This window comes from Carettochelys insculpta, chromosome 14 (assembly GCF_033958435.1).
Source record: "Carettochelys insculpta isolate YL-2023 chromosome 14, ASM3395843v1, whole genome shotgun sequence".
In the NCBI taxonomy this organism is placed as follows: domain Eukaryota; kingdom Metazoa; phylum Chordata; order Testudines; family Carettochelyidae; genus Carettochelys; species Carettochelys insculpta.
The window spans coordinates 43,100,726-43,124,424 of NC_134150.1; the positions used below are offsets into that span (position 1 = coordinate 43,100,726).

The window sequence follows — 23,699 nt, forward strand, 5'->3', positions numbered from 1 at the left end:
GGATTGAAGAGAGAGCTGCATTCCAGGAAAGAGTCAGCCTTCAAGTCTGGCACCTGCCCAGCCACTTGATGCAAATATTTTAAGCTGCCAAAAGAGAACAAGGTCTCTAGTGCAGTCTCCATGCTGAAATACAGAGTTGGGAGCGCTAGACCCAGGGTGGCCAAGGGAGTCTTGGCCCTTCACTTTTTAACATGGGTGTTGTTTTGGGGAGCAGGGCTGCTGCATCCTCCCCCCTACCTGCAAGCCTTGGGCAGACACAGTGGTGCTGGCGGAGGCTGCAGCTTGTAGTGGGAAGGGTAAGACAGTAGGCTCCCTTGCCATGAAGCACAACCCCTGCCAGTAGCACCATCCTTCTTTTGCTAGGATGACTGAGGTGGAACTCCCAGGCCGCTGCCAGGGACAGGTGGAAGGTCCGAGTCACCCTACAGTAGTGCAGGCTCCTGGGGCGGCTCTTACTACAGCCCAGCTGTGACTCTGCCAGTTGTTCTCAGGTTTCAGCATGCCTGGGCAGAGTCAATAATGTCTTATCTAGCTAAACAATTAGTCTGTGCAAGCTGGCATGTGAATCTACCCCCCCCAGAGCTTCCAGCAGGCTCAGTCTGTGCACCCTGTGGACACGTGTTAAGTTGGTTAATGTGCTTTGGTCTAACCCTCTCTGACATGGGACTGAACCGGAATGTGTTGCACAGGTAGTGTGCTTCCGCAAGCTCCCTGGGGACAGTGACTTGATGGCAGGCTGCAGCGTGCAGGCTCTCTCGTGTTCATGTAGGCAAATCCGCAGAATGGCCCTGTGTAAAGTACAGCAGTGGGGCGACTGCTGCTTTTCTGATGTGACCCAGAGGCACCTCAGGAGCTTTTCATGCGCTGATGCTCAAACGTTCCTGGGAAATTTCACACAGCTAATTCCGCACAGGAGAACTTGCTGTTTGGCTCCTGTCCCAGAGGCACACTTGGGGTGAAATAGGCATGTTCTTCCTGGAGACAGTTGTGCAGCAGGTAGTGAGGCTCACACCACTGCTTCTTTGGGGAAGCCGTAACTGTGTGATTTGGAGCCGGTTGTAGAGTCCAGCCCTTTACGCAGGATAGAATCGTGTGCGTGTGGTTGTCTATCCTGTGGGAAGTGCTGGACTCTACACCCAGCTCCAAATGACATCATTACAGCCTCCCTAAAGGGCAGCTGGCCATTCTCCATTTTTCGCAGCCATCTCTCAATGAGGGTGACGTGTGCCATGTTAATTTTATACTGGTTGTATTTTTTTATCAAAATGCAGTGCTGTACCCAGTCAAACACCTTGTAGAGGTCAAGTGCACTACATCGCCGTTATTACCTTTATCAACCAAACTGATAATCTCATCCAAAAATTGTCAGTTTAGTCTGACAGGATCTGTTTTCCAGAAGCTCGTGTTGAGTGGTCTTAATTGCTGCCCTCCTTTAATTCTTTATTAATCAAGTCCCGTATCAGCTGCTGTGTTGTGTGACCTGGGATCAAAGCCAGGCTGACGTTACCCATGTGGTTACCCACGTCATCCAGTTTATCTTTTTGAAATATTGGCATGCTATTAGCTTTTTTCCAGTCTTCGTAACCTCCTTAGTGTTCTAAGACTTATTAAAAATCACCAGCAATAATTCAGAAAGCTCCTGAGCTAGCTCTTGTGCAACTCTTGGATGCAAGTTACTTGGGCCTACTGATTTAAAAATATCTAACTTCAGTAGCTGCTGTGTAATATTCTCTTGAGATACTAGTGAACAGCAAGAACGTTATCGTCGTCATGTGATGTGTCTACATCATCTGTTTTTCTCAAATACAGAACAGAAGTACGTATTATTGTAAGGCTTTTGTCAGGCTGAATACAGTTACCGACCAAGGTGAAGCCTGTTAGGAATTGGGAAAAGAAATATCACTGCTCAGCCATAAAGGATGCATTGTTCTTTTTAGCTGCCCAGTGTTCTATGCCCCAGGGTAAACAAAGTCAGGAGGTGAGACATCCAGCTTGGATAAAGAATTCACGGAGTGTCTTACTGGCCAGGAATGCATATCTAAATGTCCAGGTAAAGTGGGCAGGAAAACACAGAAGGCTGCAGCATCACTGTCTCAGCAACTGTTGCTGTTGTCTGCTCAGCCTTTTGCTTGGGATGATGTGGGTAAGGCAGGTTCCAGAGGAAGTTGGCTCAGTCACTCAGGTGTGCCTAAGCTTGTGTTGATTTTGGGAGTATCAGAAATCTGACTCTCAAAGGACATAGCCAACACCTGTCCCCTTCCGCTCAGATTTGAATTCTCGTTGACAGAAGTAAACACTGTTCGCATACCATGTAGATGTCTGCACGCTATGAACACCCCAGCTGTCCCTGAAAGACTGAGGCCCTGGTCTGCATTCCTGCCGCTGCAAGCAGCTTGATAGCTCTCTCACAGGGTGACAGTGACCGGTGCCCTGGCAGCTGGTTGGCAACTCGCGTGGAATGAATGTCTCTGTCCAGTGTTGGCTGTGCAGCTGTCCACATCATAGCTGATACCAGTCAGTGATTACGTTGGCAGTTTCCACCGGAGTGCCGAATGTTTGTGGAGACACTTCCTACCTCGCTGCTGGAGACGATTGTCACCTACATCAGAAGTGAGGCGTATGCCTGGAGGGCAACTTGCGAGCTCTTTCTGTCATCCTTCTTCCTGGATAAACAGGAAACTTCAGTCTTCAGGGCTGTTATCTAATACCTGTTCCTGGAACTAAACCTGAGGAGTTCAACATGTGTGACTGCTTTACAGTGGGGGGGTAATTGACTGTTGGAATGACTGATCTAGGGGTGTGGTGCGTTCATCGTTGCTTGGAGTTCTTAGTTCTGGATTGTCTGAGATGCCCTCATTCATCTGGAATTCATGGGCCCGATGAGCTTTTGTGGTAAGAGCCACTTGCTCAGGTTCTGAGTGTGAAGGAAGTGGGTCTTACCCACAAAAGCTAATTACCTAATGTGTTAGTCTTTAGCATGCTACAGGACTGCTTGTTGTTTCTGAAGCTGCAAACTGGCACGCCGCCCCTCTGAGCCTAGCTGACCTTTGCTCATGAACAAAACAGCCCCCCAAGTTCCCAAAAACATTGAAGTGAACCACTTGAGCCTCCAGCTAAAGTTTCATTCTAGCTCCTGGTTGCAGTTTCCATTTATGATGTGTCTGCCAGGTTGTAATCTGCCAGGTGTTTTCTCAGTTTTAACCTTCCTAAAAGAGTGCTAACAGAGTGTAATTCCCACAAAACCTGCCTTTTACCATTGTTGCTTACCCCATGCTTGGCAGGAAACAGAACTATGGATGGAATTCCTTCCATCTGAACTGGTACACTCAAAACATTGATGGAATAGTGAGAAGGAAACATACAGTTAGTTCCTTTTATCTCTGCTACTGGCGTGATGTTTTCTCCTGACAAGAGAAGTCAGACAATGTGGGAGGTCCACAGTATAGTGCTTTCCAGGTTCCCGATCTCATTACACCCTGCGGAGTAAGTAGGATGTTTTCCCTTGTGCAAAGGAAGAAGGTGGTAACTGAATTCTAACGTTAAATTCAGCTTTCAAGCAATGAGCAGAGGCCCTTATCTTACTCTGCAGTGTGTGGATTCCTCTGTGTTATGTAATTTCAGCACTGTAGACAAGTAATCTCTCCCATTTTTAGCACCATTTTAGCAGTGTAACTTACGAATCTTCTTTCAAGAATCACTGTTGCACGGCGTAGATCAACAGGAGGAGAATGAGCTGGCCAAGTCTGAAAGCACATTTGTGGTGATTGAGCCAACTTGCTACCAAAATTCACTGACACATTGGTAACGGAGAGGGAGCTGTGCTAGTGTATATACTATCGAAACAAAAAGCAGTAAAGTAGCACTTCAAAGACTAACAAAATTATTTTCTTAGTCTTTAAAATGCGGCTTTACTGCTTTTTTGTTTTCACTGAAACATGGTGGCTTTCCTGCTCCAAACCAGAGGGGGCACTCTTGTTCAGGTTATAAGAGATGTTGGGGGGGATCAGGAAAGCTGATGGAAACATGAGCTTACTACACGAATAAGCCTGTCACTGTCAGCTTTTGCCAATAGCTGACCGTCGTTAATGTTAATGCAGCAGGCAGGGAGGGTAGTGCAGACTCAGCATCTTATGTGCAGCTCCTCCTAACAGCGATTTATTGCTCTTGAAGCTGCTGCTAGAAAACTGCTCCATCTCAGTGGACTTGACCCTCTGTTGCTGAAGTGCCACGCTGAGGAATAAGTCCAAGGGGCTCAGATGGGCTCTTTAGAGCAGTGATGGCGTTGGGCATGGGGGATTGGTAACACAGGTCTGAGGTCTGTGGCTGCGGAGAGGAATTAACCTTCCCTTGTGGTGGTCTTTGAGCTTGTTAGGGACAAACTTCATGCTTTTGCTCAGAGCTGTGTCCAGAAATCTGATGCAGCGAGAGGGGCCTACTCAGGTATCATGCTTTCTGCTCCCCTCTTCCCACAGGTCAACGAAATGCTGAAGGGGGGTTAAAGTAGCGAATGGCCACCTTGAGTGGCAGCCTGCAGAGTCTGCATATGCAGAGCGGTGCTTGGATCAAGTGAAATGTTGACTGTGGAGACCTGTAATTGACGGGGTAGCATCCCTGTAGTAAAGGGAGAGTGGCAGCTGGCTGCATTGGAGAGCCCATGGGCACCTTTTAGCTACCCTGGCTAGTGCAGGATGGTGTGGGGGAGTAAAGCCCTCATAGGCCAGTCCAGGGTGAGACTTGAGCCTCTCCTGCGAGGACAGCAGCAAACAGCTGCTGGGGGGCTAGCAGAAAACAAGCTTCAAGCCAGTCTCAGCCTGTTACTAGTCTGCAGCGAGTGGCCCTGAGGCTTAGCTACGTGTCCTGCCAGGGGAGCGTGCTGTCCGCTGTGTGGTCCCAGACTGTGTGCTAGAAGGCAACTTCCAGAGCAATGGAATTTAACTGCAAGAAGCTAGAGAGAGGCTCTTTCATAAGATGCCTTTGTGTGTGAGCTTTTAATCCTTCAGGCATTCATGCTCTGTTAGAAGTAGCTGGATGGCAGAGACCAGACTGGGGCTGCTCTGCGACTGGTGCGCATTGTGAAAATGCCTGTATGGTTCAGGGTGGATCTGTCCTTAATGGCTGGGTGCTTTAGTCTTGGTATTAGCAGAACTTAACAATAGAGACTTGTGCTGGCAAGTGTACGTTTCTGTGCCTAGCTGGTGTCATTTGATGCTTGAGTGGGAAATGCTCCTTGGGAATTCAGCAGGAAGGCTTTGTATGTAACAGTTGCTGGTTAGGCAGCTCGGCTCCACAGGGATCAGCACCAGCAAAATACTCTTGCCTCAAGACTCGCCTGCACTGCCCTCTCGCTCGCACTCCGCTGGCATTCTGCACCTGACAGGCAATAGCGGCTTGGCAGTGCACTGCAGTCTGAGATTAGCTCAAACTCTAGGATCAGCTGCTAGCCCTTCCACTGCAGGGGGAACTGGAGCAGGACAGAATAGTCTTGTTTAAAGGAACAGTGCCCTCCAAGCAACCCAGGTTCCCAGCCTGCTGACCTGAAAATAACTCAAACCCTTTGCTAACAGGCTCGACATTTTATTTGTCTCTTCCTGGTACCCTCCCCACTTCAAACCAAACCCACATACCTGTGATTAGACATTTACTGTAACACTGGGAAATCGTAACTAATCCTAAGTCTGAACTTCCTGTGTGTTGCAGCCCTCTGCCCGGGGCACCTATAACATTAGTGCTATTACCACTGCCGTCTTAGGGGGGTTTCATTTAGAGAGAGTTCTGTGAACCCTGTGCATTGTAAGATTGGCAGGGTCTCTGTCCCTGGGCTTTGGGGTAGGGAAGGGGGATGTGGGGTGTTGCTTTTCTGGCAGGTGAGTGCCCTGGAGGAGGGCGAGGCTGCTGTAGAGGATTTGATATTTGAAACATCTGTGGGTGGAGAACTCTGGGTAGGTGCTTTGGGAAATGAAGGGGGAGGAGGAGAAACAGTCACTCTGAAGTCTCCTCAGACTGCTGCCTGGCTCCCAGGCCCTCTGCCTTGGATATCTCACTTTGCACACAGCAGTCCAGCCGTCATCCAGCCTTCGCTTTCGAGAGACTGCTCGTGTTCGCTCTCCCGGTGGGAATCTGACTCTGGGTGCATCATGCTTATATAGCCTTGTCTCTTCCCACACTGCCGTCTGGTTTTAAGCCCCTACCATGAGTGACTGGCTGTGATATCTGAATGGCAGAACGCCCTGCTGTAGCTAGCTCTGACTGTTCCTGGGTGGGTATGGAGAAGACAGTGCTGATGAAGGCTGCTTCCAGTGCTTTTGAGCAAACAGGCAGGGGATATGGACTGACACTCAGAAGGGCTGAGAGCAGTCCGTACCTTGTACTTTCAGAAGCCAGTCCCTACCAGGCATGCTGATGCCTTTCACCCTGCCCTCCCTCTGCGCCCCAGGCAGACATGTGACCCTTCTGTCTCCCTAGGTGTACGTGGTTGGGAATGAGCCCTCTGGTGCATTGCTGGAATCCTTGCAGCCAGCGTTGGGAGTGATTTTTTCTCTCTATTGTTTCACCAAGCAGAACGTGTCACACTTACGGTAAGGCCTGTGGCGAAGTCCTTTTGGCAAAGAATGCGGTAATGCCCGGCATGCAGCTTTGTGTCCTGGGCTGGGGAGCCCTCCTGCTTGGGGCCCAGCTGCAAGACACACATCAGTGATTTAGTGCTGCTCAGAGATGGAGGCGCCCAGAAGGCGCTCCTGGGTTGAGCACCAGAGCTACATTTGGTACCATATGTCATAACTGAAGGCAAAGCGTGCAGCCCCAAGGAGATCACGTTCAAACTCAACCCTGACCCTGCACGTCCGACACACATGGCAGACCAGAGCCGCCGCTGGAGTAAGTGCTTATCTTGGTTGTCTGTGACTCAGAAACTACAGTAGTACTTGGAGGTGGTGCCAATCTACTCACAGGATGCTGGGATCTGCCATCCCTGGGAGCGTAGTTTGTTCACGTTTTGGCTTTCATGGAAGGGATTACAAGACGGGGACTGTGGTTGCCCAGGCACAGCGGAAGGCCATGTGTGTGAGGCATGTGACTTGGCTGGGTGTGGCGTGTTTTGTGTGCAGGCAGGAGTTAGGGACTGGGGAGAGCTTTGTATAAATTCTCAGTTCCTGGACCTGAATGTCCTGGTGCTCCCAGGACCCCTTGTTTCCCATTTTAGCTAATTCTCTTCTTCCCGAAGGCGCACAAGACCTGCTCCTTGCCTGGCCATTGAACTCTGAGTTCTCCCACTGCTGGAGTAGCACCAATAATGTGCTGACTGCTTGAGTGCAGACAGCTGCCAGAGTCTGTGCCCCTGTGTCCTCTTGGCTTGCTCGGCGTGGGTTTGGAGATCTCTTTGGTACATACATTGCCAGGAGGTTTACTCAAGTCCTTCCCCATTTTTAATCCCAGGAGGGGCACATGGGCTTTGCAAAAATGCCCTTCACAGCGACAGCCAGTTGCCATCATAAAAACATCATTCCTCATTTCACACCTCCTTAAAAGGAGGAAAGCCGCCAATTAAAGCAGCTGCAGGGAGCTGTATCTTTCAAAGGATTCAGCAATGGTAACTGGATGGCAGCTGCTCAGCACTGGCCAGTCTGGCAGGGACCAGCACCTTCATGAAACGGCTGTTGGAGTGCACCCAAGGGTTACGGCCTTCTACAGCTCTGTCTCTGCACTCTCTTCCTCGGCTGCAGCTCTGTGCCCTGAGGGTGACTGCAGGCAGGCTTCAGGCCCAGCGGCCACTAATCCCACCAGGGCCGGTGGGGAAGTGGTCTTTGTTGTGTGTATTCACTTCCATTCACGCCGTCAGGCTTCTCCTGCAGCCATTGTGATGCATTGCTAAGCTGACATGAATAACTGCCGCCTCCCTGGGGTTCACTGCATCTGGGGAACTTTCCAAGATGTCAGTGTTCACCTGCCACCTTCCTGGGCCACCGGCTTGCTCTGATGGGATTTGTTGTGTACTGAAGCTCACAAAACACCATTGTTACATTGCTCTGTGTGCCAGTGGTGGAAGCTGGACTCTACTTTGGCCTGTGTCTCTTGACAGGTCACCATGCCAGGGGATCTTACTGTGGGTCTTGGAGAAGTCAGAGAGAGGGGTGGCCCTCTCCCTGCTGGAAGGGTTTGCAGGATTGGGCTCCACCGTGCAGCTTCTCCATCCACTGTGCCGGTTTCAAGTAGCTAGTGGAGGTGGTGCCACGATCGCGGTCAGAGAGACCATCAGGTGAGAGACCATGTTGTGATACTGCATGAGCAGCCTTATACCCACTGGCAGGCAGAGCGAGTGAGCAACTCTTCATCCAATGCTGCTGGCTGTTCTATGGCTCAGTCAGTGAGGGGGGCCCATGCAGAGGTCCACGACCTGCGCAGAACATGCGAGTGGGGTTCACATGGAGGTGGGTGATGCTGTAATCCTTGTTGCGTCCCCACTAGGCAGGGATGGACAATGATTTACGCTGAGTGCCAAGCTCTAGCGAGTGGAACTTCCTGCATGGCCTCAACCTTCCAGGCTAACAGAGCCCAATGTTGCTGGAGCAATGTGGTGAGAAGGTGGAGAAGCATTTAGCCCTGATACACCGATAGAATCAGGGGTAAAGTGAATGCTTGGCTTTTATTAGCATTACTGAGTTCTTCTTGGTACCCCTCGTCCTGAGGCTGGATGGCTCAGGGTCCTTGGAATAGGAAATGGTCTTTCACTGCTGGGTGACTAGTTCAAATGCCAGCCAGACTGGCTGTGTCTGAAGTCATCCCTGTCCAATGGCTGAGCAGTGGAGTGGACATCTGGCATCATCACCCGGTGGTAGTTGGCCTCCCGCTGGCAGCCTCTGTAGAGTGGGGTGGGCAGTAATTTTTCATGGGGGCCACTCTAAGATTTTGGGAAATAGTCAAAGGCTGCACTTTCCTGTGGAGGAGATGTGGGGTCTGGGATGGAGGGTGGGTGCAGAAGGGAGATCTGGGGTGCACGAAACTGTGGGGTTTGAGAGGAAGTTCAGGTGAAGAAGGGGGTTGTGACCTGGATAGGGTATTGGGGTGCAGGAGAGGATTCTGGTCTGGGGGAGCGGGTGCAAGGTGCAAGTGGGACTTTTGACCTGGGGGCAGAAGTTTTAGGTGGTGACCTGGGGCAGGGGATTGGATTCAGACCTCAAGGGAGGAGTGTAGGAGGGAGTGCAGAGCATTTGGGTTGTGACCTGGGGCAGGGGATGGAGGTGCAGGAGAGGAGGGGTGCAGGTCTGATGGGAGTTGGGGGTGGATGCATGTGTGTGACAGGTGGAGCAGCTCACACCGGCTGGGGATGACCCCCTGCTGTCTGTAGCCTAAGCTGGCAGGTAACACCCCTGTCCCTGAACAAAAAAGCAGTAAAGTAGCACTTTCAAGACTAACAACATAATTTATTAGGTGAGCTTTCGTGGGACAGACCCACTTCTTCAGACCATAGCCAGACCAGAACAGACTCAATATTTAAGACACAGAGAACCAAAAATAGTAATCAAGGTTGACAAATCAGAAAAAAATTATCCAGGTGAGCAAATCAGAGAGCAGAGGAGCGGGGGGCAGGGAGAGGGGAGTCAAGAATTAGATTAAGCCAAGTATGCCAAAGAGCCCCTATAGTGTCCCAGAAAATTTGCATTCTGGTTCAAACCATGTGTTAATGTGTCTAATTTGAATATGAAAGAGAGTTCGGCAGCCTCTCTTTCCAAAGCAGTGTGAAAATTCTTCATCAATAAGACCCAGACGCTTAAGTCATTAACAGAATGGCCCACTCCATTAAAATGTAGACTAACTGGTTTGTGGATCAGGAGTGTTTTGATGTCTGTTTTGTGCCCATTAACTCTTTGTCTGAGAGAGTTTGAAGTCTGTCCAATATACAAAGCATCTGGGCATTGTTGGCACTTGATGGCATATATGATGTTAGTAGAGGAACATGAGAAAGTGCCTGTGATTCTGTGAGTAATCTGGTTAGGTCCAGTGATGGTATCCCCAGAATAGATGTGTGGACAAAGCTGGCAGCAGGCTTTGTTGCAAGGAAAAGTCCCAGACTTGTGTTCCTGCGGTATAGACTGTGGCTGTTGGTGAGAATCCTCATAAGGTTGGGAGAGAACAGGCCTGTCAGAAAGCCCTGGGTGACATGCCTGTTCTCTCCTACAGAAAACCTCCCAACCTCATGAACCAGAATGCAAATTTTCTGGGACACTATAGGGGGTCTTTGGCATACATGGCTTAATCTAATTCTTGACCAACCCCCCCGCCCCGCTGCTCTCTGATTTGCTCATCTGGATAATTTTTGTCTGATTTGTCAACCCTGATTACTATTTTTGGTTCTCTGTGCCTTAAATATTGAGTCTGGTCTGGTCTGGTCTGGCTATGCTCTGAAGAAGTGGGTCTGTCCCACAAAAGCTCGTCACCTAATAAATTATTTTGTTAATCTTTAAAGTGCTACTTTACTGCTTTTTCGTTTTGATAGTATGTAGACTAGCAGGGCTTTCTCTGTTACTGTCCCTGAACAAAGAGCAGGGCAGAGCCCGGCTGGCTTCAATCTGGGGCGGCAGTTAGCAGGGGAGGGGAGAGCTGGAAGGCAGGCAGGCTGTGCTGAGGGGAGAGAGGAGGAGCGAGCAGGGGGCTAGTCTCCAGATGGGATGCCCTGGGGCTCCTCTCCCCAGGAGGGATGGAATTACTGTCTCTGCCACTGTACTGACACCTTTCCACTGCGCTGGCCTCTGTCGCCTCAGACTTCCTGTTCCACCTGCTGAGTGAGAGTCGCTGCTGGCTGCAGATGGTGTGCAGTGCTTGGGGACCCCTGGACCCCTCGCAGTAGGAGGCAGTGCAGGGTCTGGGAGAGAGTTGTGGCCTGCGCCAGGAGGTGTGCAGTGGGTTTGGATGGTGACTTGGGGGGGCGGTGCCAGATACAAGCTCTGGCTGGGAGGTGCTTATCTTGGCTGTTCCCAGCCAGCAGCCCAGCGGGACCCTCAGCAGGCTCGTGCCTGCCACAGCCCCAGGCAGTTCAAAGCAGCCGGTTGCTGGGGCCCTGTGCCTGTGTGTGCTGCATGCTCCAAGGGGTGGGGACTTCACATGGTGCCTCTGCCCCCAGCACAACCTTAGACACCGGCCAATGGGGGTGGTGAGGAGCGTGCTGGGGGTGGGGGGCACCGCCAGAGGTCCCCCTCCTGCAAGTGGCATGCTGCACCTAGAGGCACAGGGTCCCAGCAGCCACCCACGCTGAGCAGCCTGGGGCTCAGGCAGGCAGGGAGACTGGCTGAGGGTCCCGGCAGCCTATGGGCCAGATCCAAAGGCTTGATTGGCCAGATCCAGACCGTGGGCTGTATCTCGCTTGCCTCTGCTATAGACTGACTGAGCCCCAGGCACTGAACACACCTAGTGCCCCTGGAGGCGGTCAGGCACTCTGCTGCCCGGCGTCATACGGCCACTGCCTGTGCCCCAAGCGCAGGTTCCAGCACTGCCCAGGCAGAGCCTATCACCAGCACTACAGCTCTTGTTTGGGGAGGTATCTCCAAGCCAGCGTTACCACGTGAGTTCCTGCTTTGTCACTGGCTGGCAGTGTGGGCAAGTTCAGAGCTGTCTGCCACAGGGCTGCACCCATCAGTGAAGCTGGTGCAGAGCCCCATGTGGGTTACTCGACATCACTTCCTTCAGCCTGCTTGGAGCTGAGATCAGTGTCGCCCAGGGCTTTGCACTGCTTCAACGACGTGCGTGTCAGACCCCAGCCTTGGCAATGTGGATGGAGTTACTCTGCATGGAGCCAAGGCCTCCTTACCCTCGTTGCCCTCTTTTATAGTGGGGGAACACTTGCAGGCTGTGGTGTGCAGTAATTAGCTCTTGTCCAGCTCTCCGCAGCAGGGCTGTGTATGTGCTAAATATATGGTGTCCCTAGATTCTGCCCTGGTTATGCTTGTAATGAGTATAGGTTAACTAGTGAGCTGAATCCTCGGCCGTTTCAGCTTCACAACACTGAACGATCTGTGGGCTGTCCCCTGTGCCAGAGTGCAGTACTGTGAGTTGTGGTACCAGCCTGGGAGTGATGTAACGGTGTAAACACCCTCCCTGCTTCCCCGGTCTGGAGTGACAGGTGGGCTGGGAGGTTGTGGGAAGTACTGAGACCTGTGTGCCATAGAACCAGGTCCCCGACCACTGACTAGCTGACACCCCCGCAGAGTGGGCTGGATAGCCGGGGTCACCCATTGGCCATTAGAGCCCTTCATGCCTTTTGCATGAGTACAGCCCTTAGTCCTGGTGCCCAGACTAAATTTCATCTTCAGGTAATGTTGCCTCTGAGTTCCCGGCCCTCTTGTTGGATACGCTATTCCCTGCTGGGACCATAGCACTGCTGTGTGCTGGCTGCTGCATCTTGGTGGAGGATGAAAGGCTGCCCTCTCTCTGAAGCCCTCGGGATCGAGCATGCCAGGGAAATGCCCTTGCTGTGTCCAGTTCAACAACCAGCACACAGGCCATGTCCACACTGGCACAAAACTTCGAAATGGCCATGCAGATGGCCAAATCGAAGATTACTAATGAGGCGCTGAAATGCACATTCAGCACCTCATTAGCATGTCGCCAGCACGGCTCTTCGAAACTGCTGCCTTTTGCTCCTGCGCGGCTCGTCCAGACGGGGGTGCTTTTCGAATAAGGATAGGAATAAGGGGATTTTGAAGTTGGCGGGGTCCTTTAGAAAGGACCCCCATCTGGATGAGCCACGCAGGAGCAAAACATGGCAATTCGAAATCAGCTGATCGGAATAAGGGGATTTCGAAGTTGATGGGGTCCTTAAAGGACTCCCCCCCCCCCCCCGGTCTGGATGAGCCACGTGGCAGAGAAACGTGGCAATTTTGAAGAGCTGTGCCCGGCAGCATGCTAATGAGGTGCTGAATATGTATTTCAGCGCCTCATTAGTAATCTTCCATTTGGTCATTTGCATGGCCATTTTGAAGTTTTGTGCCAGTGTGGACATAGCCCCAGAGACAGTGGGCGGGCCCCTGTTGAGTGCAGTGCTGGCTCTGTTTCAGTGACGAGGATGAGGCACTCTACCAGAAGGTCTCCTTGGAGCAGTGGCAGATGGAGCAGTTGGTGGACCTGTTGACTCTCTGCCAGAAGAGTGGCTTAACTGGAGACTTTTTCATCTGGTGCTTAAAGGTGAGATGCTGTAGTGTAGTGTCAGAAGCAGCCTGGCCTGTGCTGGGCACAAGAGTCTCAGAGGTGCCTTGCACACCACAGAGTTCACTTTTGCATGCCTGATGGTTCCACACCACACGGAAGAAGGGGAGATTTTCCCCTAAATCTCCAGGGAGGGGAGGGGAAGGGAAGGAGCCGCCACAGGCATAGGGTAGCTGTGTTTCCCGGCAGTTCCTGTATGAAGCCATGAGCAGGCGCTTGGAGTCCTTAGTTCGTGAAAGGATTAACCCCCCCTTGTTCTGACAGTGGTAGCATGGCTGAGGTTTAATGGTGACGGTCGGGGCTAGGATGAGTGCCTCTTCCTTGGCTTTCAAGAAGAACTGGACCTTCTCCAGCTCCCTGCCTCCTGTTCCCTTTTCTTTCTACAGCTTCATATCCAACCTGGCCACCACTGCCTTGGTCCCATGCTTGGCTCCCACCTGCTTGCCAGGCTGATTGTAGAACCTGTGTCCTGCCAGCCTGGTTTGGGCTTGGTGACATGGTGTAATGGCCCTTGTGCTGTGCACAGAGCGCTGTGTTCCTTTGTCTCTGTAAATGGCCACCAGAAGAGCTCTCCCTGTGTGTGGATGGAAAGGGGCACTGGCGGCACGGGGGGGCACTTCAGTGTGAAGCAAGGGGCGTGCCTAGGCAACACCAGGAAGCCTGTCTGTTTTGTAACCAGGAAATAATTAAAAGCCAGCTTGTCTCAGGGTCAAAGGGCCTCTGCTGTGTCTGAGGCCAGCCCCAAAGCAAGTGGGCAAGCAGGAGCCTGGCAGGTTTGCAGCCCTCTAGCGCCTGTGCTTGGGGGAAAGCTCTCGGTGCTCCTTCCAGAGCCCAGCAGCAGTGCTTGGGGCTGGTAGTGGCCGTCTGAGGAGAGGGGCTGAGATCATGGGCCTGGAGAGCAGAGCCAGCACACGGTCCCTTGGGCATCAGGACTGTGGCTGGAGAGGACTCCCAAGACTTCAGTGCAGAGCAGCCTGCCCTGAATTCGGGCTAGGGCGAGGACGGCAGCAGCCTTCATAGGCTCATCGGCTCTGCGGCACTTGGCTGCTGTTAAATCTGCCCATGCTCTGGGATGTTAGCCGCTGGCTGGGTGTTCCCACGTGTGGGTGGGGCTGCTGCTACCCATGGCCTTCAGACCCATTCCCTGTAGTTAGCTTTGTTTCTGTCCGTGCCTGGCAGGAGCTGACGCGTGTGGCTGCAGAGGATGAGGCTGGCTTGGAGGCCAGTCCCCTCTCCCCTGCAAGTCTGGTGGAGGTGGGGCAGAAGAAGCAGCTGCTTGTGCTGCAGCTGGTGGCCATGCTGTGCGAGAGCGTCTCGGACACCGTGTTCACAGACATTGCACAGGTAGGTTGTGGCGGAGCCTGCGGCCGTGGCACCGGCCAATGCCTCACGCGTGGGAAATGCCGTGGGACCGGAGGCTCACAGAATGGTCCTCTGCGGGGCCCGAGGTGAGCATTGGTTGGACCTGTTCTGCAGACTGTCACGTGAAGCCGGATGTGGCCGTTGCCTATCCATGGACTGACTTCTGCACTGAGGAGGCGGTTTCCTTCTGTGGCCTCAGGGGAGGTGCCCAGACACACCTGCTTGGGTAGATGAAACTGCAGTAGTGCTGGGCTTCCCGCAGCCAGCACTACTACTCCAGTCACGAGCAGGCCCCCGCGGGAGAGGCTGGGGCTGAGCATTTCAGGCAGTGGCTCTCAGCTGCTTTCCTCTTGCGGACCTCTGAACAAGTTCAGACAGGTGCAGACCCCCCTGGAAGTCTTCAACAGAGTCTGCAGATCCCTGGATGAGCGCCACTGCTCTAGGGGACCTTGCCTTACCTGCTGCTCTGCTGCCACTTCCGACAGCACCTTCTTCTGGGCTAGTATTGCCAGTATTTTCCCCCGGTCCCAGGGCCAGCCACCCTTCCGTTGGCAATCTGAATAACGTTGGGACATTTCCAATCAGTTATTTATCCTGTACAACAAGCACACTTGTTACCCTCTGGCAGAGGTCGTCTGACCTGCCAGTAGGGGATGTCAGGAGCCCCAGATTGCTGGAGGTGCAGCATGGTGATCAGAGACCTGAAGATCCCATTTTGGGCCCCACAGATGGTGCTCTGCATTGAACCCCCTGCAAGAGGTATGAATTGCCACTCATCTTCCCTGCCCAGCACAAAGCTGCAGTAGGGTGCTCCAGGCTGCCTGTACAGCAGCAGTCAAATAATGAGCCTCCTCTCAGTTGCGCTGCTTCATGCTGCTGTTGTACAAAGAAAGAAGTGAACTGAAAGCCGAGCCAGTGACCAGCTCCATTAGACAGGCAGGAAGCCAAGGGACTGCCAGATAGAGAGGGCCAAGGCCAGTCAGGCAAGAAGTGGGTTTGTGTTTTTAAAGTTTGCAGAAAGTTGTGTACCTGGGCTGGCTGCTTGACCCTGTCTGACCGCAGGCTTGGTATGGCGTGAGTGGGGGCTAATCCCGCCTCTGCATGGCTGGGGAGCACTTGGAACAGATGAAATGTGCCTAGAGATGGGTTCGTGGCTGGGGGCTGGAACCCTCAGTGTGTTTCTGGAAAAGGCCAAGCCTTTATCCCTCCCAGCAGTGATCAGCTAATGCACCCAGTGCCCTTTGCTTCTCAGTACCTCGTCTGTCCTTGCCCACTTCCTGCCTTTCGCTCTGCACAAATCTCTAGCTGATGGTTTGCTCAGCTAAGGTCAGAAAAGGGGTAGTTCTTGGGAGCAGCTAACCTGCTGATCCCTGCAGACCCTGCAGGGTTTCTGCCAGCGGCGAGGCCTGCACGGGAACACGGTGAGCTGCATTATCATCTTCCTCGTCCAGGGACCGTGAAGGACTGCAGCGTAAAAGCAAATTAAAATGCTGCTTCCCTTGGAATAAAGGACTCAGCCTTGACAGAAGCCAACTCACTGTTGCTGTTTATAGCCCAGTCTTCCAGCGTGTGCCATTTAAGGGGTTTCTAGTCTGGGCTAAAACCAGCCATGTGTGACTCAGGCGGGGGTGTTAGTGTTTTCTGTTTTAAGAATCAGGCTTCAGAAATATCACTTTTCTGTCTCAAATCTGAAGGCTGAGAGGGAGGGGGAAGGCTGGGTTGGCTGCAGCCTCATACTCTTGGTGCTGACAGCCAAGTCTGCTGTTGAAATTAAAGCAGCCAGAATGCTGAGGCTTAGGATTGCCGAGGTGCTTTTTCTAGTGAAGAAAATGAGGCAAGCCAAGTTGGAAGTATCTGAGCAGCTGCGGGGACTTGTAGCTGCAGAAATACGTGCAATTTGCTATAAGTATTTCTCAGATTCCTATGGCTTCTTGGAGCCCCCCGAGAGAGCTTGTACTTAAATTAAGCAAAGCCGCGCTGTCGCCTCCCCCATTGGATCTGCCAGCTGGTCTCGCACCGGGAGCGCTCTGAGGCAGGACCCATTTTTGTGTAGGGTGCAACACCAAGCAGCTTGTGAGCCCTGAATAAGCCGACGTTCCCCTCTGTGGCAGACATGTGCCTCCAGCCTCCTGAGCGGCAGGCCAGCCAAAGGGGCACAGTACCTGGGGGTGTGATCGTAGGGCTTGGATCGAAGGTTGCGGGGTTCATGTGTCTCTCGCTGGAATGACGCGATCGCTCCTTTTCTTCTGCTCCCACCCACCCTTCCTTTGGCAGGTGGTGGAATTTGTGGCAGTTACTTTGCAACGCGCATGTGCAAGTCTAGCCCGGGGTTCAGAAGGCACCGTGGAAGCACAGACTCTGAGCATGTCCATGGGACTCGTGGCTGCCGTGCTAGGAGGGGCGGTGCAGGTGAGCTAGGCCACAATGGGTGTGTGCGTACGTACGGCGCGAATGCATGAAAGGGGCCCCTGACCAGCAGTGCAGGTGTTGCTCTGGAACGGGCATGATGGCCTGGACGCTGCCTGAGAGGCAACACCAGACTTCCTGGATCTGGGTGGTTAGTTTAGATCAGGTCCCACTGAAAGTTTGGAACCTGAGACCGGCTGTTTCCCCCTTCCCACACCTAAACCTTGGCCCTGGGGGAGACATGCCACCCCCCCGCCCACGACTCTTCGGCACTGGATATTGCAATGCTCCTGTCCCCTTTCCCTCCCCACGTCTGCTGAATTTTGTCTGCATGTGTTGCCAAGAAATTGATTCGTGCCGTCGTGTCAGCTGGAGCGGCCTCGTGTGCAACGTGTTGACAGGTGCAGCTGTGGTGTAGCAGAGGGACCAGCTGATTCACAGCTGAGCGGTTTAAGCATCACCTTTATGCAAGAGGTTACACTTGTGTCTGTCTGGGAAGCATTTTCGTGCCACCACCCATCTTTGCGCTGCTGGGATCCTGCTTCATACCTCAGCCTATTTCTCCGTCCGTTCACGCATTTCACTGAGGTCTCTTTGTAATGTGGTCTGTGTCGAGTAAGAAAGCCACTAAGCCCAACCTCTGCAAACAGACCCAGTGAAGGAGCATGGCCTGGGTGCCCATGTCAGCAAACTACTCTCCTTTTTCCTTTGCTGAATTCTGTTCATCTTCTAAAGTACAAAGAAGATAGTGACCCTGCATGTGGTTTGTAAGGGGCACAGGAGGGGGAGCCACTGCTGGGAAGGCAGAAAATGTCTTCCCTACCTACACAACTCTTAAGCCTTCGAGTGTAAGGGAACAGGGCCCTGTCTTGGGATTCCTGGTCCGGGGGAAGGTTGCTCAGGTGATGTTTTCCCACTTAGATCCAGATTGTGGAATTTGCAGCCGTACTGTTGCCAGACTTCAAATGCTGGCTGCTCCCAAGTCCTGAGAATCAATCTTCTTTGGGCATTTTTTTCCCCTAAACTAAATAAACCTAGGAAGTGACGTACAAAAATCCTGCCCAGCTGGTTGCTCACGAGGCATGAAGTACCAGCTAGCTTCGTGCGGAACCCTGAGTCTGCCACCATGTACACATGATCCTCGTCTTTACACTGGCACGCCATGTTCTTTTGTAATCTCATGTGCACGTGTATAGCCTCTTGTGAGCGTGCTGCTCCTCAGGTGCCTGACCGTTCCCGAAAGTCACCTAGGGGAAACGTACACAATACACAAAAGTCATAGGAAGACGTCCTGCATATTAAGCAGGCACAGGAATAATAGTGAACTTTTGGTGGGCAACGAAATTCACCTGGTAGTCAACTGCCTCATTCCCTGAGTCATACCAAGGGCAGGCGGAGCTGCTGGGGGGTGTTTTTCTGAGTAATGCGCTCTCGTTCAGACAGGAACCAGTTCAGGGCAGCCCCGGGGCTTGCGTGATACAGGAGGTCAGAGGAGATGATCACAGGACTTCCTTCTGACCTTGGGCTCGTGGAATGGGCAATCTGAGAAGCCCTCTGTGTCCCAGTGCATGTTCCTCTCCAGGGAGGATGACACACATGCAGTGTTTTTGATAACCATGAAATGTTCAGGCACCTCATCTAGTGACTTCCTATATGTGGCTCCTTGCAGATACTGAGGGCCAGGCAATCACTGCTTTCACTGTAGCACAGGTAGAGTAGATGATCTTGCGGTGTGATGGTCATGTCTGAGCACCTGTGCTCAGCTTTACCTGCACAGATTGTGAGCCATGGGGATGCAGTTGGACACAGCTGTCTAGCAGGTCAAGGGACTGCAGCTGTGCATTGCATGTTCCTTTTGTACGTGCTACTGTGAACACAAGGCCTGAGTAAATGCCTCCTGGGGGAGAGCTGACGCTGCACGGCAAGCAGACTGTGGCAGAGGCAGTGGAGGCTGCATAGGAGAAGGAAGAAGTGAAGCTTTGCAGAAACCAGGTCACTTCCAGCATATGGAAAATCACTGTCTGAAATGCTGCATGGCGTGGTGGGGGTCTTAGCCTCCTGCTAGCCAGTCCCCGTGTGGGGAGGGCAAGGGAAAGTGCAGGCCTGCTGTCCTATAATTCCCCCCCACCGCACCCCCATGCTCACACCTCTGGCTGGGGCACGTTGCTGCCTGACCCATCACCCTCAAATCCACGCTGTGCAGTTATTGTGGTTTGTTACTAGATTGGCTCCACCGCTCACTGTGCCAGGGCGTGCTCTCATTTTGAGCTGTGCCAGTGACAGCTGTGTTCTTCTTTCAGCTGAAATCGGGAGACTTTGCCATCCTAAAGCAGCTGGTGCCCCTGTTGGAGGAGCTCTCCTGCATTCATCCTGAGCCTGTCATCCAGGAGCTTGCAGCTGATCTGCGCATCACCATCTGCACTCACGGAGCCTTCTCCACCCAAGCCGTTGGCCCCGCTGCCCAGAGCACCCTGGGGAAAAAGACAGGGTCAAGCGGGTTGGGAGGACAGACCCACACAAACCCCACAGAAAGACTTGAGGCCGAAACAGCGGGGCTCAGCCTGGGACAGCCGCAGAGTAATGAACATTCCAGCTGCACAAAGAGCAGCGTGGGCCAGAGGTCCGTTCCTCAAGGAGAGAATGGGGAATCCACTGGGCGGAAAACGCACCCTTCTGGGAGTGCTCCTGCAGCCCACACCCCCCAGCGGCTCCACGAGCTCCTCTTAGCAGCCTATGAGCCTGAAATCCCACTGCGGGCCGCTGCCCTGCGGAGTCTCTGCCGGTTGGTAGAGCAGAGGGATCCAGACGCACTCAAGGCCCAGGAGAAACTTCTCAAGGTAGGCAGAACTCAGGACTAAAGCTTGCTTACAGCTGGCGCTGGTTTAGTGCCCTGTTTCCCTGATGACACTGAGCGCACACTACCTAGGGTCACGCTTAGAGGCTTGTCGTCTTGCTCCTTACATGACAGCACAGGTGGCACAAGGTGGGCACTGGGAAGTAGCTCAGGCTGGCTGTGCACATTTCTGAGATGAGCACACGGATCCCTGGGTGACAGGATTTTTCTGCAGACTTCAGCCTCCAGCCTGCCCATGGGCCCAGCAGCCCCTACTGTGTTCTTTCTCCTCCCCACCCCAGAGGCAGTAAATGTGAAGCGATGGTACACAGTTGTTGAGCCTGCTAACACGAGATTAACAAGGTTCCCCTGGCCCAAGATGGCTAGTGTCCTGGGGCACCTTTCCCACAGTGGCCTCTAATGCCCCACCTCTGCCCCTTAGTCCTGGGCTCAGGAGTAAGCAGCGGTCACTTCCGTTTTTCACAGAGGCGAAAGGAGAGGAACCAGAGTTAAAGCTGGAAAGTGCTCACAGATTGCTGTGAGTGAAGACTTCCCATCATCTCTGCGCATAGGTCAGGAAACAAATTGTCTCCCATGCTGTGGCAGGGCTGAGAGGAGATTCCTGAGCCACTCTCCAGCCTTCAGCTGCAAGCCTCTGCCGCAGAGGTGGGTGGCTGAGGAGTCAGTCTCTCTCTCTTGCAGATTTCAAGAATCAGCATGACATTTATGCTAGCCATGACCCAAGCTCAAACCCTTTAACCGGAGCCACCTGCAGTCCATGGCGCTGCTGGAAGTGACTCATGGGACAGCTCTGAGAGGTGTAAACTTCCATATTGATCTCAGCAGGGTGCTGAGTATGAGCCCTGGCTCTGATAATTTGTTAGCATTCACTATTTCACTGCTGGCAGAAGTGCCCAGCCAGCGTCTGGGTCTCTTGCCGCTGTCTGCAGAGGCACGCCGTGAGCTCAGGAGGAGGTAGAACAGCTAGTTGCTGTCAAAGTTTAGCATTTCAAAATTTTCTTTTGCTCCAAACTTGCCCACAAGGTGAAGAGAGAAGCTGCTTCCCCACAGGGCCTTGCTTGCAACTCCTGCTTGACCACAAGGTACTAAGGCTTCGCTCACTCAGAGGTGGTGGGGGCCAGCCAAAAAAATGGGGAGGTGCAGATAATGCCCCTGCATATGCGGGGCTGGAGCTGTCTTAGAACATGAGGCTCAGAGTCCTTGGAAAGTCACTGGTGTGGTTTGTCCTCCAGGTTTTCCTGGAAAATCTGGAACACGAGGACTCCTTTGTGTACCTTTCCGCTATTCAAGGTGAGTGCGGTGCCCACGTCGCAGGGTGCGGTGTCTGACGTTCTTCTGAGGAGGTGGTGGTGGTTAAAAGTGCACGTTGTGTCCGTCATGCAGAACCCTTCTCCATTCAGTTCCTAGACATGTCTGAGCAAAGGCAGCTGCCATGGAAGCCGCCCAGGGATCACTGCCTGGCATGTGGCAAGATCTCAGCATAGGCTCAGGAGCCAGGAACTGCTGGTTCTAATCTCGCTCTGTGACCTTCGGCGTGGTGCCTGCTTTCCCATCTCGGAATAGGTGTATTGCCTGGCCTCCCAAGGGCATGTGCGCCACACCCAGCAGAAGCCTACTGCTGTGCTACACGAGCACATCGCTCTGCCCTCTAGCGCACCAGGGAGCAGTCTCCTCCGTAGCCCCTTGGGGGCTATGGCAACTGGGCCGTGAGCTTAGAGCAATAAGCAGCCTTCTGCTGCTTGCCCGCGGGCAGGGAGCAGTGCCAGCAGGCCTCCTTGCTGCCTGTGTGCTGGCCTGCCAAAGTGAGTTGGCGGAAAGGTTCTTTGAGTGCAGTGACGGTGCCAGCCTCACGCAGGGCACTGTAACCCCCCCGGGTGTGTGGCTGTAGCCTTTCTGCAAGGGAGGTGCTTTCCTACCCCCGTGCTGTGGGCAGATTACCCAGCTCAGGACAGCCTAGTGTAAGCGTTGTTCTCGCCTGGGGCAGGACTTCCAGCAGAGTGGCTGCTTGGGTCATGACCAGCCTTCCCCCTAATCCTGTCCCTCCATCTGCTGATTTTTCCCATCCGTGTGTGGAAGAAGCTTTTATGTGCACTCAGGCCTGTGTGAATGTGCACCACCAACAGAAGCAAAGCACTGAGCTGGGCGCACTCGGCTAAGCAGCCAGCTGGCATTGGAATCTCTCCTGGGCAGCTGCACGGGAAGCCTGGCCATGGCAATAGATGAACCAGGCTCTTTGGTGAGAGCGGGTGGAAATGTGACATTCTCAGGCCTGGCTCCCTTCTCAGTCGTAACAGCTGTGCCGTTCTGGCACTCTCCTAGCCACTCTGCCTCGTGCTCCTCTGCGTCCCGCCCTCGGAGGGTGGCTGTGGTGCAACGCAGCAGGGACAGGTGTTGCTCAAGCCCACTCAATGACAGTATGAGGAGAGCTCCAGATTTTGGGCACATGAGGTAAAATGGCTTCGAGGGAAGACAGTGGCAGGGGAGAATGCAAAGCCAAGTGCCACCCTTGCATACACGTGTGACACTACAGCGTAATGGCTGGAGGCTGCCCCACCGTCACACAAAGGGTTTAGCTGGCCCCCGTGCTGCTATGGCGTGGGTGGCCCTGCTCTGTCGCCTCCCTGGCTCAGAGAGGACAGAAGGAAGAAAGAAGCCCAAGAATTGCAATTAGACTGGTTGTGATAGGAAACTTCTCTGCCCCGTCTGTGGGCTCCTTGTTGCCAGCGGTCGAACAGCGCCCAGCCTCCGGCTCGCCTGCTAATGGTGAGTGGGGGTTAGCATCTCCTCCACAGTCTCTAGTTGCACAGTGACATGGGCACTCACTTGGTACTGGCCTGCAGCTTGGTGAGGAAAAAGCAGTCCCCTGTTTGTGTCCTTCACATCTCTCCTTATGTTGATCCGCGTTGAAACCCCACTGGCAACGTCAGGGAGGGCCTTGTTCTGCCAGCACCCTGCTCTCTGCAGGCCAGTCCACGAGGGGATCAGCAGGTGCTTTCTGGGAGCCCTCTGAGATCGCTGTAATCCGAAAGGTAGGAAACCAGCCAGGTGTTGCTGGGTTCTTGCAGTGATGCCGGGCAAACATTTCCCAACAGAACAGGGTTTATTAGCCCCCTGGAACGCAGCACTGGCAATGCTTAGGTGAGCACGGGGATGGAAAGATTAGGACATAATCTGACTGGCCAAGCTCCTGCCATCCTGTCCAAGCTACTGTGGGCCACGTTCTGGGATCTCTCTGACCCTTTTCAGTCCCAAGTGAAAGCAGCCTGGCCTCACTCGAGCTGGTTCTTTATCCATTGCCTCTCACCTCTCTCCATTTTTCCCAGGCAGCGCCATGCTGCGTTTATGGCAGCAGTGTGCATACCTAGTCAGTCTCGTATATGTGCATTGTTTCCACCTGGGGACCAGGTCTCTCCGAGCAGCAGAAACATCTTTCTTGTGTGCAAGAGGGAGCAGTGCTCCTTTGGAAGCAAAGTCCGAGGCAGTATCTACACTACCAGATAAATTCCGATTTCAGGCAGTTAGCTCGACTGTACCAAGTGCCTGTCTTCACTGTAAATACCTTGAGCTGGATTTAGGGAGCCCTAAAATCCATTTAATAGCTATAGCATAATGCTGTCGGAACCAGGTGGGTGTAGCACTCCGTTTGAGTGAAAGGTAGTGTGGAAGCTCCAGGTCTTCAAATCGAATTCATTAGCTTCCAGAGATTCCCCGCAGTGCTCTGCTCTGGCCTCTTCCATCTCCACTGCTCTCCAGGCGTGCAGGAAGACGGTTTCACTTCAGCACTAGGAAGCCTGTGGCTGTGGGGTGCGGCTTGTATGGGGGGCTGCAAAAGGTCTGTCTTTCTCAGCTATCCGTGCTTTGAGCACATCTACCCCGACCGTAATCT

The 23,699-nt window shown here is 53.2% G+C and overlaps 1 protein-coding gene across 2 annotated transcripts in view; it reads left to right on the top strand.

Moving 5' to 3' along the window:
- Window positions 1–23,699, top strand: part of TANGO6 (transport and golgi organization 6 homolog) — a 76,481-nt gene that overhangs the window by 14,262 nt on the left and 38,520 nt on the right. For both annotated transcript variants that reach the window (XM_075008524.1, XM_075008525.1), the window contains exons 8-14: window positions 6,463–6,575; window positions 8,075–8,251; window positions 13,044–13,170; window positions 14,371–14,535; window positions 16,828–16,962; window positions 19,260–19,796; window positions 21,046–21,103. In XM_075008524.1, coding sequence (XP_074864625.1) covers window positions 6,463–6,575; window positions 8,075–8,251; window positions 13,044–13,170; window positions 14,371–14,535; window positions 16,828–16,962; window positions 19,260–19,796; window positions 21,046–21,103 — 1,312 coding nt within the window. The remainder of the gene's footprint in view (window positions 1–6,462; window positions 6,576–8,074; window positions 8,252–13,043; window positions 13,171–14,370; window positions 14,536–16,827; window positions 16,963–19,259; window positions 19,797–21,045; window positions 21,104–23,699) is intronic.